This window comes from Oncorhynchus clarkii, chromosome 21, assembly GCF_045791955.1.
Source record: "Oncorhynchus clarkii lewisi isolate Uvic-CL-2024 chromosome 21, UVic_Ocla_1.0, whole genome shotgun sequence".
Taxonomy (NCBI): domain Eukaryota; kingdom Metazoa; phylum Chordata; class Actinopteri; order Salmoniformes; family Salmonidae; genus Oncorhynchus; species Oncorhynchus clarkii.
This window is the reverse complement of record NC_092167.1, coordinates 40,569,326-40,588,381: the sequence shown is the minus strand read 5'-3', so window position 1 is coordinate 40,588,381 and position 19,056 is coordinate 40,569,326. Positions and strand designations below refer to the sequence as shown.

At 41.8% G+C, this 19,056-nt stretch overlaps 1 protein-coding gene across 2 annotated transcripts; it reads left to right on the top strand.

The window, feature by feature from the left end:
* The first annotated feature begins 624 nt into the window (after positions 1–624).
* On the top strand, positions 625–17,889 carry LOC139379014 (phospholipid scramblase 2-like). 2 transcript variants are annotated; one of them, XM_071121723.1, is made up of 8 exons: positions 625–783; positions 7,423–7,503; positions 9,609–9,973; positions 10,131–10,173; positions 10,289–10,509; positions 12,854–13,015; positions 13,225–13,386; positions 13,543–17,889. In XM_071121723.1, exons 2-8 carry the CDS (start codon positions 7,491–7,493, stop codon positions 13,600–13,602), a joined length of 1,026 nt encoding a protein of 341 aa, XP_070977824.1. In that variant the 5' UTR covers positions 625–783; positions 7,423–7,490; the 3' UTR covers positions 13,603–17,889. The 2 variants fall into 2 exon arrangements, with proteins under 2 accessions (XP_070977824.1, XP_070977825.1); XM_071121724.1 differs by having other exon boundaries at positions 653–783; positions 12,854–12,916; positions 13,327–13,386; positions 13,543–16,806.
* Positions 17,890–19,056: the final 1,167 nt, after the last annotated feature.

The following is a 19,056-nucleotide window of genomic DNA, read 5'->3' as shown; positions in this document are numbered from 1 at the left end:
GTAAACAAATTAGCTCTCAAAAATCATATAAATAGATAGCTTTTAAAAAATAATGTTTTGTTGCTAAAATGCTGCTATCGAGGTCATTTCATTAGTAGGTGCGTCAAAGGGCAGCATGTGGGTTGGAAGGGCAGCAAGAGGTTGGAGCTCAGTTATGATAGACACGTTTCCCAATATTATAATTACCAGTTGAGGGACATTGAAGTGGATTTTTCTCAGTCATATGTGGTAAAAAGCTTAACGCCTTCCCACTTGGTTATGAACGCAGCATTAGCCTATGTTTTCCTACCCTTTTTCCGCAAACCAGGGGTATGCTAAATTATACTTAAATAATTACATTGCCACATTGAATACTCTGTAAGAATAAGAAGGTATTGAAATCAATTGATACTCTTAAGCGGTTCAAATTTCTTTGAACGTAAAAATCCTGTATGTGTTTATCTGTTTATGATGTTTTGTTACATTTTTTTAAAGAAGGATGTATAGATTTTAATTAAATATTTGCATTTTTAATTAAAAAAAATATGGAATTGCAATAATAGTAATAATACAAAAGTTTAGTACGAAAATGTTCTCGAACGTTGCAGAAAGAAATACCACAAATCGTTGCCTCCTTTCAATTATGGGTCTTGTGGTAGCACCTAAAGGGGCGGGGTATCGAAAAGAAGACGAATGTAGCCGATAGCAAACAAGACTGGCAAGCAAGTAGGAATTTTCCTACTAATTGTCCTCAGTTTTTCGGGGCAAGAGTCACCAAACATCGCCTTTTTGGTCATCTGAAAGGTAAGACATTCCTGCCATCTCTCTCCCTTACTTTCACTAATGTAAAGACAACGGACCACAAAGGTTAGAAAAGTTGTTTGGTGTTCAACATGATTGAAAACATTAGGCTACAACCTTTTCTTCAGTGTTTCTGGAGGTATTGAACAATGGAAAATATAGCCCATTGTACAGTGTTCATATTAGCAATACTAACGATCAACATTTGCAGCAACAATAGCACAAAGTTCCATCGAAAGTAGTGCTGAGCGATTTATCAAAATGTCGGTTATATTTCCGTTTTAAAAACAACTTATTGACCAACGTCTGTTCAACTACTTGAATCCCATTTAATACTTTTTTTTCTGTGAGCTCAATACGCACATTGCGCAGTTTGTCTAGCGAAAAATCAGGGGTGGATTCAATACGTTTTTACATTGTGGAACGTTCAAGGAAACGATGCTGTACTGAATAACCAATTGAACAACGAGGAGGGATTGGGGAACGCTCTTTAAATTGTTTAATATATATATATATAAACTAATATCTAAAAGCAAAAGAGGTATAGTCACATGCATACAAACTATTTACATTGCCAGGAATCCTAAACAAACAAATCATATTCATTACTAATACAAGTTTTAATTGCCTTTGTTTTAATTTTTAGTTAGTGGTGCCATTGTTTACTCATTTATAAAGTGAAAAGTTAGGTTTTGAATTAGACCATTTGCATTTGTGAATATGAAATTTACCTAGTATTATTAGCAGTTGAATTAAATATGCTATGTCAATTTCTGAAATAAATCATATCAAAACCATTGTAGTACAACCGGTTCTATTTTTTTGTAACAAAATTCTGTATGTCAATCCAAAACATTCTACTATAAATACAGGCATGATCAGTACATGATCAGATGGTCATGTACAGGTAGAGATATTGGTGTGCAAAAGACCAGAAAATAAAATAAATAAAAACAGTATGGGGATGAGGTAGGTAAAAATGGGTGGGCTATTTACCGATAGACTATGTACAGCTGCAGCGATCGGTTAGCTGCTCAGATAGCAGATGTTTGAAGTTGGTGAGGGAGATAAAAGTCTCCAACTTCAGCGATTTTTGCAATTCGTTCCAGTCACAGGCAGCAGAGAACTGGAACGAAAGGCGGCCAAATGAGGTGTTGGCTTTAGGGATGATCAGTGAGATACACCTGCTGGAGCGCGTGTTACGGGTGGGTGTTGCCACTGTGACCAGTGAACTGAGATAAGGCGGAGCTTTACCTAGCATGGACTTGTAGATGACCTGGAGCCAGTGGGTCTGGCGACGAATATGTAGCGAGGGCCAGCCGACTAGAGCATACAGGTCGCAGTGGTGGGTGGTATAAGGTGCTTTAGTGACAAAACGGATGGCACTGTGATAAACTGCATCCAGTTTGCTGAGTAGAGTGTTGGAAGCAATTTTGTAGATGACATCGCCGAAGTCGAGGATCGGTAGGATAGTCAGTTTTACTAGGGTAAGTTTGGCGGCGTGAGTGAAGGAGGCTTTGTTGCGGAATAGAAAGCCGACTCTAGATTTGATTTTCGATTAGAGATGTTTGATATGAGTCTGGAAGGAGAGTTTACAGTCTATCCAGACACCTAGGTACTTATAGATGTCCACATATTCAAGGTCGGAACCATCCAGGGTGGTGATGCTAGTCAGGCGTGCGGGTGCAGGCAGCGAACGGTTGAAAAGCATGCATTTGGTTTTACTAGCGTTTAAGAGCAGTTGGAGGCCACGGAAGGAGTGTTGTATGGCATTGAAGCTCGCTTGGAGGTTAGATAGCACAGTGTCCAAGGACGGGCCGGAAGTATAGAGGTGGATCAGGGAATCGCACGCAGCAAGAGCAACATCATTGATATATACAGAGAAAAGAGTCTGCCCGAGAATTGAACCCTGTGGCACCCCCATAGAGACTGCCAGAGGACTGGACAGCATGCCCTCCGATTTGACACACTGAACTCTGTTTGCAAAGTAGTTGGTGAACCAGGCAAGGCAGTCATCAGAAAAACCGAGGCTACTGAGTCTGCCGATAAGAATATGGTGATTGACAGAGTCGAAAGCCTTGGCAAGGTCGATGAAGACGGCTGCACAGTACTGTCTTTTATCGATGGCGGTTATGATATCGTTTAGTACCTTGAGCGTGGCTGAGGTGCACCCGTGACCGGCTCGGAAACCAGATTGCACAGCGGAGAAGGTACGGCGGGATTCGAGATGGTCAGTGACCTGTTTGTTGACTTGGCTTTCGAAGACCTTAGATAGGCAGGGCAGGATGGATATAGGTCTGTAACAGTTTAGGTCCAGGGTGTCTCCCCCTTTGAAGAGGGGGATGACTGCGGCAGCTTTCCAATCCTTGGGGATCTCAGACGATATGAAAGAGAGGTTGAACAGGCTGGTAATAGGAGTTGCGACAATGGCGGCGGATAGTTTCAGAAATAAAGGGTCCAGATTGTCAAGCCCAGCTGATTTGTACGGGTCCAGGTTTTGCAGCTCTTTCAGAACATCTGCTATCTGGGTTTGGGTAAAAGAGAACCTGGAGAGGCTTGGGCGAGTAGCTGCGGGGGGGGGGGGGGGGGGGGGGGGGGGGAAGCTGTTGGCCGAGGTTGGAGTAGCCAGGCGGAAGGCATGGCCAGCCTTTGAGAAATGCTTGTTGAAGTTTTCGATAATCGTGTAACATTAAATGAAACTTCCTTTACTTTGTTACTGATACAATATTTGTTAGCAGTTTTCCATGCATTCCCGCATTGTATATCACCAAGATATTTGACCAAAATAATCTTGCTGAGGGAATTGTATCACAAACAATATTCCTAATCTGTTTATTACTACATTTTCTTTGATGTTAATATTGCCAATGAATATATTTTAATGTAAATCTATGCTACTTACATCAACCACAGAGGAATTTAAAAGAGATACAGCCCCGCTTTTATGCTCGTCACTCATTGCTTCAATCCACACCTTGCCACTTCCACCGAACGGGAGCAAATATACATCAAGTCTGTTCAAGAACCGCTTTGGGGAAACAACGTGTCGGTCAGTACAAACTTTTCCGCAACGTAGCAAACGTTCTAGTGAACTGAACACACCTCAGACCAAGCTGGAACTGTGCAATCTAGTAGTAGCGAGTTGTAGCTTCCAACAGGCCAATATTCGTATCTATATAGTTTAGCACAGCAAACGTGGTAATTTAAACCTCTTAAATGTCAAGTCCCCATATATATTTTTTTATTATTTGTGTTCATTCAATTCATTCTGGGCTGAGAACGGTAGCCCCCATCTGCAAAAGCATGGTTGGCTATTGATTTGTGCCTTCAAATCTTTGGTATGACTTACTACCATATATGGGCAAGCGACTTTATAAGGCCAGGCCAAGCCGATGACCTCATTTCAAGATTGCTGCTACCTACATTCTGTTTACCGTTGTGACACACAAACAAAATAAACATGGAATATGTTGATATACACTGAAAGCCGGGACTCCACCGATCATGAGTATATCTTATTTGTCTGCCTGTGACCGACCATTATTGATAATCAGCCCCGGGAGTCAAAATGTTTATTTTACACAACGTTTTCAGCTAACATTTTACAAGGTAAGCTCAGATCCGGTCGGTCTTTGCGCTATAGCTACATGGGGCCGTTACATATGAACAAATCTAGCCTATTGCCAATGATATCTGATGCATGACTTAATGGCAGCATAGATTGTCTTTGTGCATCAAAAATATGTTGCCTGCTTACGCTCTATATCCCCTGTCTGCCCATCTGGACAAGAGGAATACCTATGTAATAGAGGGCGACAACTTGAAATGGCCCTAATTAAATTGTTCATAACAATCGGTAATCGGCATTTTTGGACACCGATTACACTGCACTCCACGAGGAGACTGCGTGGCAGGTTGTCTACCTGTTATGCGAGTGCAGCAAGGAGCCAAGGTAAGGTGCTAGCTAGCATTAAACGTATCTTATAAAAAAACGATACATTAACATAATCACTAACACATGGTTGATGATATTACTAGTTTATCTAGCTTGTCCTGCGTTGCATATAATCAATGCGGTGCCTGTTAATTTATCATTGAATCACAGCCTACTTTGCCAAACAGGTGATTTAACAAGCGCATTTGTGAAAAAAGCACTGTCGTTGCACCAATGTGTACCTAACCATAAACATCAATGCCTTTCTTAAAATCAATACACTATATATTTTTAAACCTGCATATTTAGTTAATATTGCCTGTTAACATGAATGTATTTTAACTAGGGAAATTGTGTCACTTCTCTTGAGTTCTGTGCAAGTAGAGCCAGAGTATATGCAGCAGTTTGGGCCGCCTGGCTTGTTGCGAACTAATTTGCCAGAATTATGACATAACATTGAAGGTTGTGCAATATTTAGACTTATGGATGCCACCCGTTAGATAAAATACGGAATGGTTCCGTATTTCACTGAAAGAATGAATGTTTTGTTTTTGAAATGATGGTTTCCGGATTTGACCATATTAATGGCCTACGGCTCGTATTTCTGTGTTATTATAATTAAGTCTATGATTTGATAGAGCAGTCTGACTGAGCCGTGGTAGGCAGCAGCAGGCTCGTAAGCATTCATTAAAACAGCACTATCAACTCCCGAGATTAGGCTGGCAATACTAAAGTACCTATTAGAACATCCAATAGTCAAAGGTATATGAAATACAAATGGTATAGAGAGAAATAGTCCTATAATAACTACAACCTAAAACTTCTTACCTGGGAATATTGAAGACTCATGTTAAAAGGAACCACCAGCTTTCATATGTTCTCATGTTCTGAGCAAGGAACTTAAGCGTTAGCTTTTTTACATGGCACATATTGCACTTTTACTTTTTTCTCCAACACTTTGTTTTTGCATTATTTAAACCAGGGATTGCAAATATGTAATAGCACTGGGATTGTCTAATTTACAGACATATGCCACTTTGGAGAGGTTTTGGGAGACTTGGAAATGTCCCGTGACCTCACCTGACACCACTTACTAAAACATCTGCCCATTTCTAGTTGTTAGGTCTATCAATCCCATTTTTTTCTGATATTGTTCACATGTTGTGGAAGCCATCTGATGCGTTTCTAGCGCTAGTCATCAATAATTCACTTATAGCTTGTCAATGAAAGATTACTTTTTTCTTTTTTCACATTTTATGTTAAAGCCTTACTCTAAAATGGATTAAATTACATTTTTTCCCCCTCAATCTACAAACAATACCCTATAATGAGAAAGTGAAAACAGTATTCAGACCCTATGAGACTCAATTGAGCTCCGGTGCGTCCTGTTTCCATTGATCATCCTTGAAGTTTCTACAACTTGATTGGAGTCCACCTGTGGTAAATTTAATTGATTGGACATGATTTGGAAAGGCACACACCTGTCTATATAATGTCCCACAGTTGACAGTGCATGTCAGAGCAAAAATCAAGCCATGAGGTCGACGGAATTGTCCGTAGAGCTCTGAGACAGGATTAGGTCGAGGCACAGATTTGGGGAAGGCTACCCAAGAACAGTGGCCTCCATTCTTAAATGGAAGAAGTTTGGAACCACCAAGACTCTCTTCCTAGATCGGGGGAGAAGGGCCTTTGTCAGGGACGTGACCAAGAACCTGATGGGCACTCTGCCACAGCTCTAGAGTTTCTCTGGGGAGATGTGAGAACCTTCCAGAAGGACAACCATCTCTGCAGCACTCCACCAATCAAGTCTTTATGATAGTTGCCCACGGGAGCCACTCCTCGGTAATATATACATGACAGCCCGCTTGGAGTTTGCCAAATAGCTCCTAAAGGACACTGACCTGAGAAACAAGATTCTCTGGTCTGATGAAACCAAGATTGAACTCTGGCCTGAATGCCAAATGTCACATCATGAGGAAACCTGGCAACATCCCTACGGTGAAGCATGGTGATGGCAGCATCATGCTGTGGGGATGTTTTTTCAGCGGCAGGGACTGGGAGTTTAGTCAGGATTGAGGGGAAAGATGAATGGAGTGAAGTACAGATCCTTAATCAAAACCTGTTCCAGACAGTTCACCTTCAAACAGGACAACGACCCTAAGCACACAGCCAAGAAAACGCAGGAGTGGCTTCGGGACAAAGCTCTGTGTCCTTGAGTGGCCCAGACTTGAACCCGATTGAAAATGCACAGTAGAAAATGGTTGATCTCTGACTCATCACACCTATCCTCCAGTGGAGGCTTGATGGGAGGAGCAATAGGAGGACAGGCTCATTCCAATGGCTGGAATGGAATAAATGGAACATAGTCAAATGTGGTTTCCATGTTTGATACCATTCCAGCCATTACAATGAGTCCGTCCTCTTATTGCTCCTCCCACCAGCCTCTGCTGATATCCCCTATACACCTTGAAGCCTCAAAGAAAGACTTAGTGTGTGTGTACTGTGTATCATCAACCATGTTGCCCAACCACATGCTTTTTGAACATTGTGGCAAATTCACCTATGTATGTTTAGGATTTTATGTTCGAGAATATTAGAGGAGAAAGTTCCCTTTTTTTAATAGCGGCCTTGTTGTGAATAGATTGTCTAGAACGGTGGACATGTTTTAGTGTCATTCACCCCCCCCTCATTTTCTCTTTCTCTCATAGCGATCCCGGTAGTGGACAACAGAGGAAGTCTGCCTGCTTTCCCCTTTGCGTCCAGTAACTAAGTCATCATGTCAGCCCCAGGTAATGTTTTCTTCTCTACGTCTCTGTTGCTTTAGATATTATACTGGGTTGTTGTCCTCATAAATTGCGTCTTTGCATATCTTTTTGCATGTGTTCATATTGTTAATGTGATTCTGTTTGCCACCACTAACTCGTGAGTGTGACTTTTGTTTGTTTGTCTCCTGAATAAATGGATAACTTCACCTACTCCACATTCCTCGAGCCCGCCACTGAAACCTTATCCTCCCCAAAAGTGTTCAAATAGAGAGGATGTTTGAAATGGGTCACACTTTCAAAGAATCTCCCCCCCCCCCCCCCCCCCCCCACACGTCTTTAATAAATTAAAATGTTGATACATTTTAAATACGTAATGACTAATGTTCTTTGCATGCCCCAAAAATATTCCCATTTTGTATTTTTCCATTCGGTTGTTTACAAAAGGAAAACGTGCTAACATCTATGCTATGGACCTTCCCATTCTTGTTGTAGGTGTGTCTGTAATCTGGGGGGAATGTCTCAGTAAAAAGCTAGTTAACTTGGTCTGTTTTCCTTCCTTGGAGGTAGTGATTGGAATACTATTCAGTGGGTTGCTCTGCTCACATCTTTTATTTTTCAGATGCTGGTTAAAAAAGGCCAATTCAATGTAAAATGACACCTGCACTGTGATTCATACAACCCCCAAATGATGTCTTCCTATAAAGGGAGATATTTGTCACAGGCACTACTTTTTAAGAGGGCTTCTCCTACCAGGTTGCAGCCAGGAAACAAGACACTCCATTACTGTCTGACTGGCTGCGTTCTTCCATTTACCAGTCAAATGACTAGCAAAATACATTAGGGACTCATGTTAGGAGCCTTTGTTTGTCTCTACCCTGACCGTCCCTCAATAACTTGTTTAACCACTGTTGAGTCAGGGTACTGGCCTGCTAACAGACAGACATTTTTGGCCTGGGAACTGAGGTTAACTTATGTGTGGTGAGTTTGATCGTAAATAAGGAAATACGCTTGTCTGTAATAGTCTGCTTTTAACATGCCCAGTCAGATTTCAATTAGATTTTTACATCTCCTAATGCTCCAATGACAGTATAGTGTTCATGAACCTTGAGGTAATACAAAAGTTGTGTTGAGAGAGGTGTATATAAAAACAAATACACCTCCTTCCACTGTGTGTCTGGGTGGGTGTGGGCAGCACTTCACACCAACCCATAGACACATGGATGTTGGTTCACGGAGGTGTCAACACAGACGTGGTGTGTATTTATGAAACCACTGATGGGCAGGAACTGTTCTCGTAACTGTCAAACATCTCTTCTAGATATTATAAACAAACTAATTTAGTACATTAGTTATACACCTTAACAAGCAACTGTTTTTCTTAACTTTACAAACCAGAAACCGGTTTTATCTGACCGACATGGTGGCTGAAAGCTTGCTCCGACAGGACTGTTTTTGATGATGTTTTTAACACTCTTTTTGCATGGGTTATATTTATGATTACAGTTTTACTTCCCACCATTGCAGTCAGACAGATTTGAATGTGTTGTTTTCCTGTAGCCATACTGAATGTCTTGTCTGTATAGCAGTCCAGCCACTGCCTGATGAGAATAGTAAGCAGTGCTAGAGATGCTTTTACTGGAATTAGATTCTGAGCAGGAGGAGAGCAGGCCTACTGCTGATTCTTGGCAACAAATCCCTAATTTTCCTGTTGCACCATAGTGCAATACCCCACCCCCCCAGGATTTGTATAATGTTATTTCAAAGTATTCGAGATAAGAATTTGAAACCAGAGCTTGGCGTATAAAAGGCTGACTATGTTGATGTGAACTGTGTGTGACGATTATTGGGATAATCATGTGGCGACTGAGTTTGCTGGATACAATACTTTTGTTCCTTGCAGTTTTCCATTGAAACGGGTGTGGTGTTGGGAATCCATTTTGTGTCTAACAATACGGCCCACTTTTGTTAAGCAAAATAGTAATTTATTTTATGTAGAATCTCCAATACACTTCATGAGCCACCAGTTCTCACACCCCACATACTTGCATCTATAACTCCACATTCACGTTTAGCTTTTTATTTATATGAATATATTGTCAACATGAAAATATTTGTATTTCCTTCTATAGGTTACCCATCCCCTCACCAAGGTCCTGGAAGTTACTCCATGGCCCCTTACCCTGTTCCTCAGGTGGGGTATGGTGACCCTAACCAAGCTCCACCACCGGTTGGCTTCCATATGGGCTACAACCACCAACAACCCCAGCCAGGCCACCCAGTTATGTACCAGCCTGGGCCAGTAGGCCAGGGCCCAGGTCCTATGCCCATGCCTGAATATGGTGCACCTCAGATGGGTCCTAGCCCAGGCTATGGTGGTCCCATGCCCGGGCCCGAATACGGTGCTCCTAACTCAGGGCCTCATGCAGCCATCTCCCCAGCCCCTGCAGGAGTTGTGCCAGTCGGCGTTCCACCTGGTCTGGAGTACCTAACACAGGTAGGTTAGGCTGGGGAGGAGTGACATAACAGGTTGTCAAATCCACTGATTTCACCAACCTCATCTGTTGTCACAGTGTACATGCTGGGGTTTGTTTTCTTCCATTCTCTCTTTCCATATCTATCGCTCTCTCTCTTCTGTGTTTTCCATGTTTCAGATTGACCAGATCCTTATACACCAAAAAGTGGAGTTGCTGGAAGGTGAGCTTGCTAGTCTTCTCTTAGTATAGAGAGATCAGGACAAACTGTGGTCATTTTAAACTCGCCTCTCTCACCATCCCCCTCCCCTCTTCTCCCTCTGTTTTCCTCTCCTCAGCGTTCATCGGCTTTGAGACCAACAACCAGTACGAGATCAAGAACAGCCTGGGTCAGAAGATCTACAAGGCCAAAGAGAAGAACGACTGCTGCACGCGCAACTGCTGCGGCGCCCTGCGCAGCTTCGACATGAAGATCAAGGACAACATGGACCGTGAGGTCATCCGCCTCATACGACCCTTCCGCTGTGCCTCTTGCTGGTGCCCCTGCTGCCTGCAGGAGGTATGTTGGCGTGCTGAACACTGACACATTACATTACTTTGACTATATAAACAGGACCCCAACCATGGTGGAGAGAGAAAAAATATATATATATACATACATACATACATACATACAATGAGGGGAAAAAGTATTTGATCCCTTGCTGATTTTGTACGTTTGCACACTGACAAAGAAATTATCAGTCTATAATTTTAATGGTAGGTTTATTTGAACAATGTGAGACAGAATAACAACAAAAGATTCCAGAAAAACGCATGTCAAACATTTTATAAATTGATTTGCATTTTAATTAGGGAAATAAGTATTTGACCCCTCTGCAAAACATGATTTAGTACTTGGTGGCAAAACCCTTGTTGGCATTCAGAGGTCAGACTTTTCTTGTAGTTGGCCAACAGGTTTGCACAAATCTCAGGAGGGATTTTGTCCCACTCCTTTTTGCAGATCTTCTCCAAGTCATTAAGGTTTCGAGGCTGACATTTGGCAACTCAAACCTTCAGCTCCCTCCATAGATTTATGGGATTAAGGTCTGGAGACTGGCTAGGCCACTCCAGGACCTTAATGTGCTTCTTCTTGAGCCACTCCTTTTATGCCTTGGCCGTGTGTTGGGTCATTGTCATGCTGGAATACCCATCCACGACCCATTATCAATGTCCTGGCTGAGGGAAGGTTCTCACCCAAGATTTGACGGTACATGGCCCTGTCCATCGTCCCTTTGATACGGTGAAGATGTCCTGTTCCCTTAGCAGAAAAACACCCCCAAAGCATAATGTTTCCACCTCCATGTTTGATGGTGTTCTTGGGGTCATAGGCAGCATTCCTCCTCCTCCAAACACGGTGAGTTGAGTTGATGCCAAAGAGCTCCATTTGTCTCATTTGACCACAACACTTTCACCCAGTTGTCCTCTGAATCATTCAGATGTTCATTGGCAAACTTCAGACGGGCATGTATATGTGCTTTCATGAGCAGGGGGACCTTGCGGGCGCTGCAGGATTTCAGTCCTTCACGGCGTAGCGTGTTACCAATTGTTTTCTTGGTGACTATGGTCCCAGCTGCCTTGAGGTCATTGACAAGATCCTCCCGTGTAGTTCTGGGCTGATTCCTCACCGTTCTCATGATCATTGCAACTCCAGGAGGTGAGATCTTGCATGGAGCCCCAGGCCGAGGGAGATTGACAGTTCTTTTGTGTTTCTTCCATTTGCGAATAATCTCACCAACGTTTGTCACCTTCTCACCAAGCTGCTTGGCGATAGTTTTGTAGCCCATTCCAGCCTTGTGTAGGTCTACAATCTTGTCCCTGATATCCTTGGAGAGCTCTTTGGTCTTGGCCATGGTAGAGAGTTTGGAATTTGATTGATTGCTTCTGTGGACAGGTGTCTTTTATACAGGTATATACTCCCTTTAAGAGTTTATACTCCCTTTAAGAGTGTGCTCCTAATCTCAGCTCGTTACCCGTATAAAAGACACCTGGGAGCCAGAAATCTTTCTGATTGAGAGGGGGTCAAATACTTATTTCTCTCATTAAAATCCAAATAAATGTATAACATTTTTGACATGTGTTTTTCTGTATTTTTTTGCTGTTATTCTATCTCTCACTGTTCAAATAAACCTACCATTAAAATTATAGACTAATCACTTTGTCAGTGGGCAAACGTACAAAATCAGCAGGATATATATATATATATATATATATATATATATATATATACACACAAAAATAATCATTATGTTGAGTCTTAATATATTGGTTTATTTACCTTCAGGTTAGCATTAGCATTGTACATACAACTTTGCTTAAAAAAAAGTGGTAATAAAAGCATGCAAACTATTGGACTGGAAGCCATTTTGGATTGTCCTAACGTCTCCCCAGTCCCTGTGCTTTGTAAAGACTCATGAATGACACTGAATGGTCCTTTGTCAGTCCAAACCCTCTGACTGTCTTGATCTGGTGCCATCACTTCATCTTTTAAGCGCTCTGTTGAATCCCATTGCTGGCACGCTAACTACAATACATTCCCATGAGATGTCAACGTCCCTTCTGACTGCAATTTCACACTTTAATTAAGCATCTATGGAGACATAGCCTGTTACCATGTGAAGCATGGTACCTTTGTCTTTGCAATGGTTGCTAAGCCAATAGAATACACCAATGCACTTCTCAAATCAGTGCCATATTTCATGTCGACGCAATCTTTGCAGTAACCAAAGCACCTGCTATTTCAAGCCACAATGTAAGGACCGAAGCCTGGTTTTTTTTTATTTTTTTTTAATAATTGTATTTTTAAATAAAGTATTTTTAAGCACGTTCAAATATCTTTAGTTTTCGATGCGTGTGTCCCTCAGCTCGAGGTCCAAGCCCCGCCTGGCACTACCATAGGCTATGTGTCCCAGGACTGGAACCCCTGTGTGCCCAAGTTCTCCATCAAGGGTGCCAACAAGGAGACCGTGATGAAGCTGGAGGGACCCTGCTTCGCCTGCAACTGCTGCGGGGATGTCAACTTTGAGGTGAGGGGTCATAAACCCGGGGGTTAAACCACTTCATGTCATCCAATATGGAGGCACTTGGGAGTTAAGCTTCCATCGGGTTGACTATTTTTGTCCACCAAATATAAATCCACCTTGACATCTCTTGTAGACCAGAAAATATTGTTGCTTATCAGGCAAGGTGGAAAAATTAGTATCGTATTAAAGTCTACACCCATCTAATCCTTTAGCTGACGGGGAAAGATGGAGGCAAGCCCATCGGCCGCATCAGTAAGCAGTGGAGTGGCCTGCTAAAGGAGGTCTTCACTGACACAGACAACTTTGGCATCCAGTTCCCCCTGGACATGGACGTCAAGATGAAGGCCGTGCTCATGGGCGCCTGCTTCCTCATTGTGAGTCCACCTGTTTAAATAAAGATATATTCGATTCAAATGTAGATTTTTCTAATCACAGAACTTGATGAGTAAGGCCTATCACTGAGCTAATAAGATGTGCAGTTGTTGGAGGAAATTTCGTTGACATTTTCTTTCCTCTATTTCGCTTCATAGGATTTCATGTTCTTCGAGAAGGTTGGCGACATGAACCAGCGCAACACAGTCTTCTCGTAACAAAGGAAAAAGGAGGGAAAGACCGAGCGCTTGATTCAATGCACTCTGTTTTTCAGTTCCTGTTCGGAACCCACTTTTTTTCAGATTCCGGATGAAACTCCTTCCTTATTCCAAAGCTTAGAGGAAGCTGCCATTCCATGCCAGTCCCAGAACTCTTTGTGTGAAACAGCATGAGACCTTATCTGACGATGAGCTTTCCTTTGCGTCAAAATTGCCTTTCTGGACTGTTTCTATCCGTCCAAATGTAAGAATCAGGAAGTTTTTTTTTTCTCTCTCTTTGTTATCTATATGTGTGGGTTTCAGTACAGTATAGATGGAAAAGTACCAGTTTTATATCAACCTAAATTGACATGCCTAAGATAACCACCTGAATACCATAATGTTTAAGTAGAAATATTACTCTACATTTTGCGATTTCTGTTTTGCATTGATATATTTAGCATCAACATGTCATTCATAAACCAAATATATATGTTAATACATGTCCATCTTTCTAAACTTGAAGCAGACATCAAATGTATTACTGTAGTGATCTAGGTAATTTCATGATTTAGTGTAGTACTTGTAAACAGATTGTAGAATTTGCATGGACAATACTATAGTAACTATACCAGCTATGGTGTTATTAGCTCCTGTATCATATTTTGTAAGATGATCATGCACATAACCATACAAAGTATACTTATGCGCTATGGTGAAAACTAGTCGTTTGAAAGACTGGGACACTACCAGTAGTGGGAGAAGGCTCATTTTGACTAGGAATGCTTGCGCTAAATGTGTAGGAAAATGAGATAAACATATCTGCAGCTATGTATTCTAAAGTGCTCTTTCTCTAGCCTTGTCTCATACAGTATGTGTAACTATGTTGTCATGCCACACAAGAGTTGGCTATAGCACATGCAGTAGGGGTCAACGAGGCTCCTCTTTCCCTGCCCTTTTCTCTTGGCTTGTCTCCCTGACTTTGTGCACTGTTTGCGGTGTGCATGGTCTTTTCTGTTGCTATGGAGACTGTCACTCCTTTTTCGTCTCTAGAGATGAAATCTGTGCCAGTAGAAACTGAAAGGAAGAGGGCGTGGTGAGAGGGGGAAACCGGAAAAAGAGATGTGGGTAGTTAGAAGGAAATAGTGGGTGGGAGAGAACATTACTGAACATTGAGGTCAGGCGGTTAGCCTCTTAACAGCCTGGAAAATAAGAGTCAGGGAAACGCTTTACTTTCCTGTGTAACCATGCTATTATATTAGTGAGATGATGCCTTACCAATTGTGTTGGGAAGTATACTGTACTCACCCGGCATAGATCCTTAATGGTTGTTTAACAGATTTGAATGTCTGTTTCAATGTTCACTTGCATACTACTTAAAATGCATGGCCAATACATTAATTCATTATAAGTAGTATGCTAGTATGGACATTGGCACGTTACCATGTGATTGGGAGGAGTATATTAACAGATCAGTGGAACTGTGGCGCAAATGTTGCGAAGAGCAGTCGTCCTCGGAACAAAGCATTGGAACAAAGCGTTAAGTCTTTAACCTTTATTTCACTTATGGGTGTGTCTCAAGTTACCATAGAGATGGATAGAGGACTCTTGTGCCCCAAAGCCTGTTTTAGCATGGGCAGTGTCATTGACTTTCACCAGTTGAAGTAGTTAACGGGGTGGGACTTCCTATGGGTTAAGGAAGGATCACATAATTCCATCTGGGTCATCAGGAGGGATCAGCCAGTTAATTATACTCGTGAGAAAACATTCCACAGCTGCAGGTGACAGTAAATTGCAAATATTGGCTTTATACCTGTTTAAACACATTCCAGGTTGCAGTACCCTTTCAGTTTGTTTACCAACTCATAGAAGGAGTAGACAAAGACATTTGATTGCTTTAAAGAGTGACTGCCTTTTAAGAAGCAAGGAATACCTTTGAAAACAGCATCCATATGAGTAAGTTATTCTAGTGCCAAAATTGACTACAAAATGTAAATAGGATTATTTTGGTCATAAAGTCAGGAACAACGGGTAAATGAATGTTGGGATTTGATGACGTCCATTTGCCCACTAACATGGGGTGAATAGCTTCATTGATTGCTCTCTATCCAATAAGCATAGACAGTGAGACAGACCTGCCCAGCTGCTCTGACTTAAAGTAAGACGACACGTCGCATATTTTACTAGCGAAATACTGAATCGGTCAGGAAACACACCTCCAAGACTCTTTAATGGAGATGCCCATGCGCTCACAGATGCCATATCACAAATGCCAGAATGGGGCAGATGCAAAGAAGAGTCCTCTATCAGTCTCTATGGTCTAAATGGATATCGTGTCCCTCAATGGGGTGGGGCTGTGGTTCACAAAAGTGCCTTTTCACATCCCAACTATCTTCACTGTCAAAATGTCCAAATTGTTTCCCTATTGTAATGTACTACTTTGGGCTAAATGGGGAGTAGGGAGCTATTTTGGACACACAAGTATCTGTCGGTGACTTCTCCAAAGCCACTATCATGAAGCATTGAAATAGTGTCATATTGCTGTGTTTCAATTTAATATAGGCTATACTTTATAGAATGTGAGATTGTATTATTGCCATTACTGTGCTCTGTATGCGATAGCTTAATGTTCTGTTTGTGTGTAAGCATGACCCCTATCAAGGAAATAGCCAATGGATGTGCTTCTAGTGCATTTTCTACGTTTTAATGATTGTAAAATGCAATCCTTTAAAAATAACCTCTGTGATCTCCATCTTGCTAGCTATTATTTTGTATTTTATTCAAGTGGATAGGGTAGTGAAATATGAAGTGATGTAGTTCTATGTCAAATTGGCGTTTTACGTACAGACGTGTTGAGGTGAACATTTGAAAATCGTGGGAGGCAACCCGGATGTTTAGAGGCTGCATTGTTTGTGGATAGTGCTTGGGGTGTGCATTAGGCAAATATGTCAAACATTTAAATGCTTTGGGGCAAGTGGAGATGTTTTGTACCATTTTTGTTTCTGAACATTTTCCTGGGAAACTTTTCCAAATGTTGTTTTTTTTTACATACAAAAAACCCTCACTCCATTGTTTGTCAAAATAAATGGCAAATTGATTAAGAAAACCAATCTTGTTCTGAGGCAGAAACTAATGTGATTGGGAGATTGGTTACTTTCATGCAAGCAATCTCCACCTGGAGGATTTACAGTATACTGCAACTAATTAAACCTCCACCTCAGCCTTTCCTTGTTTTTTTTTGTCCTGTTCTCACCTTCTGGAACCATTAGCAGGAAATATTTTGCTCTCCTTGATGCCTCTGGTTCTCGTGTTGTTTTTTTGAGAACAGGAGGAAAGGACATGCAATATTTGTCAAACTTCAGTTAATGTCCAACTTCAGCTAATTTCAAAGTTGGGGTGGGATTCAATCCCAACCGAGTAGGAGTTCACTTGACATTTAGAGGTAGTTTCCAGAGTCGACATCTACAGCATTAAACCTTGAATGCCATCTCAGCATTGTTGACAAAAGCCTGGCTCTGGTGTTTCACCTTTCATCAAGGAAGTTGTGTGTTCTGCTTCTGACCAGGAAGAAATGTGTGAAGGAATAAGTGGCACAGGTGTAAGGAGCTTGCCTCTGAATCCTGATGTGGGTTAGATCCCAGGCTCGGCACTTGAGTTGACTTTGCGGGTTCCCCGATAACCACTGCTTTGGAATTGCATGGGAGAAACCCCAGGATTTAACCCCCCCCTACTTGTTGTACCCTTCAGCCATCTTTGTAGCCATGGCTCACTGACCAGGAGTCCATGTTGTCCACATAACCTTGCTCCAGTGCCGGGTTCGAACCTACAGCCCCATGCTTACGGGTCAAGATCCTTACACCAGAGCCAACAGACTCCTTCACACATCTTACACTTTTCTTTGTAAATTTGACAATTGCAGTAGTCTATAAAGGACAAGGATCAAACCCATAACCTCTTGGATGGAAGGCAGGGAGCTACAAACTCCTTAACATTTTTGATTTGACATTTCTATGTTTGACATCAACAGTTGCAGAAGAGATAAGATTGAACCAATAACCTTTTTAGGTTACAAGCGAGGGACCAAACCCCAGAGCTACTGCCTCCACATAAATTGTACTCATTTTCATGTGTGAGACATCAACAGTTGCAGAAACATTGACTAAAGCAAAAGGTGAGGTTTGAACCCAAAACCTCTTGGTTGAAAGGCAGGGAGACAAGCCATGAGCCAGTCAGTGCCTTCTTCATACAAGTTGCACATCTGTTTGTAGCTCTAAAATTGACACATAGAAATAAATGGACTACTTTAAAGAGTGACTGCCTTTAAGAAGCAAGGAATACCTTTGAAAACAGCATCCATATGAATCAGGTTATTCTAGTGCCAAAATTGACTACAAAGTGTAAATATTATTATTTTGGTCATAAAGTCAAGTCTCGTCTAAAACTGAGTTTGGAACATCTGTGCATCACAAGAGGTAAATGGGTTGGAATTTGATTTTATGATGTTCATTTGCCCACTAACATGGGGTGAACAGCTGTGGTGATTGCTCTCTATCCAATAGCATAGACAGTGAGACAGACCTGCCCAGCAGCTCCGACTTTAAGACAACACTGTTGCATATTTTACTTCCGAAATACTGCACCAAACACCTTAGATGTAAAATTGTGCAAAAACATCAAAAATAATTAGAAAGCAACGTAGAATAAACCCATAACCTTTTTTTAAGGAAAGGGTAGGAGCTAGGGAAGGAGACTAGGGGAAATAATGGAATTGGGCCCATGACTTTAAAAAATGTTGGGTGGAGACTGGTGAAAGAGAGAAGAAAAGCCTGTAAGGCAGGATACATTTTTCCAATTAGTAACACATGTCATTTATTTAACAGGGCTTCATAAACACTGCTCTCCACCCCACCCTCAGTGGCCTAGTTCTCTCTGGCACTCACAAAACCTAGGCTGGGATTCAATCCATTCGCAGGTTATAGACATTGCGGTTTTGAAAGGATAATCCTATTACCGGTAAACACTGCATATGTTGGCTCAGTCAGCAATTGCCTTTAAAGCTAGAGATGTTTTTTGTTGTTGTATGGGCTGCCATACAATCCACCATAAAAGCTGCAATGCCTAGAACTTGACATATTGAATCTCGGCACTAGTGTAAAACTACAGGTCACACTGAACGAAAGATCCCAAACTGCTCTATTTACCACAAAGAATAATTGTTTGACCTAATACAAAAAAAACTTTCCCCAAATTGTACACAAAGCAGGGTAGGAAACCTTGTTCCTGGAGTGCTGCAGGTACAGCAGGATCGTCATAATTACATGTACAGTTAGGCACCACACTGAGCTAATTGATCAGTTCAGTGATTGCCTAAATTCAACACACCTGGTCTTCCATGTCAGTTAAAACAAAAACATGAACTGCTGCAGGACCAGGGTTGCCTAACCCTGGCAGAGCCAACTTCATACTCACCCCATG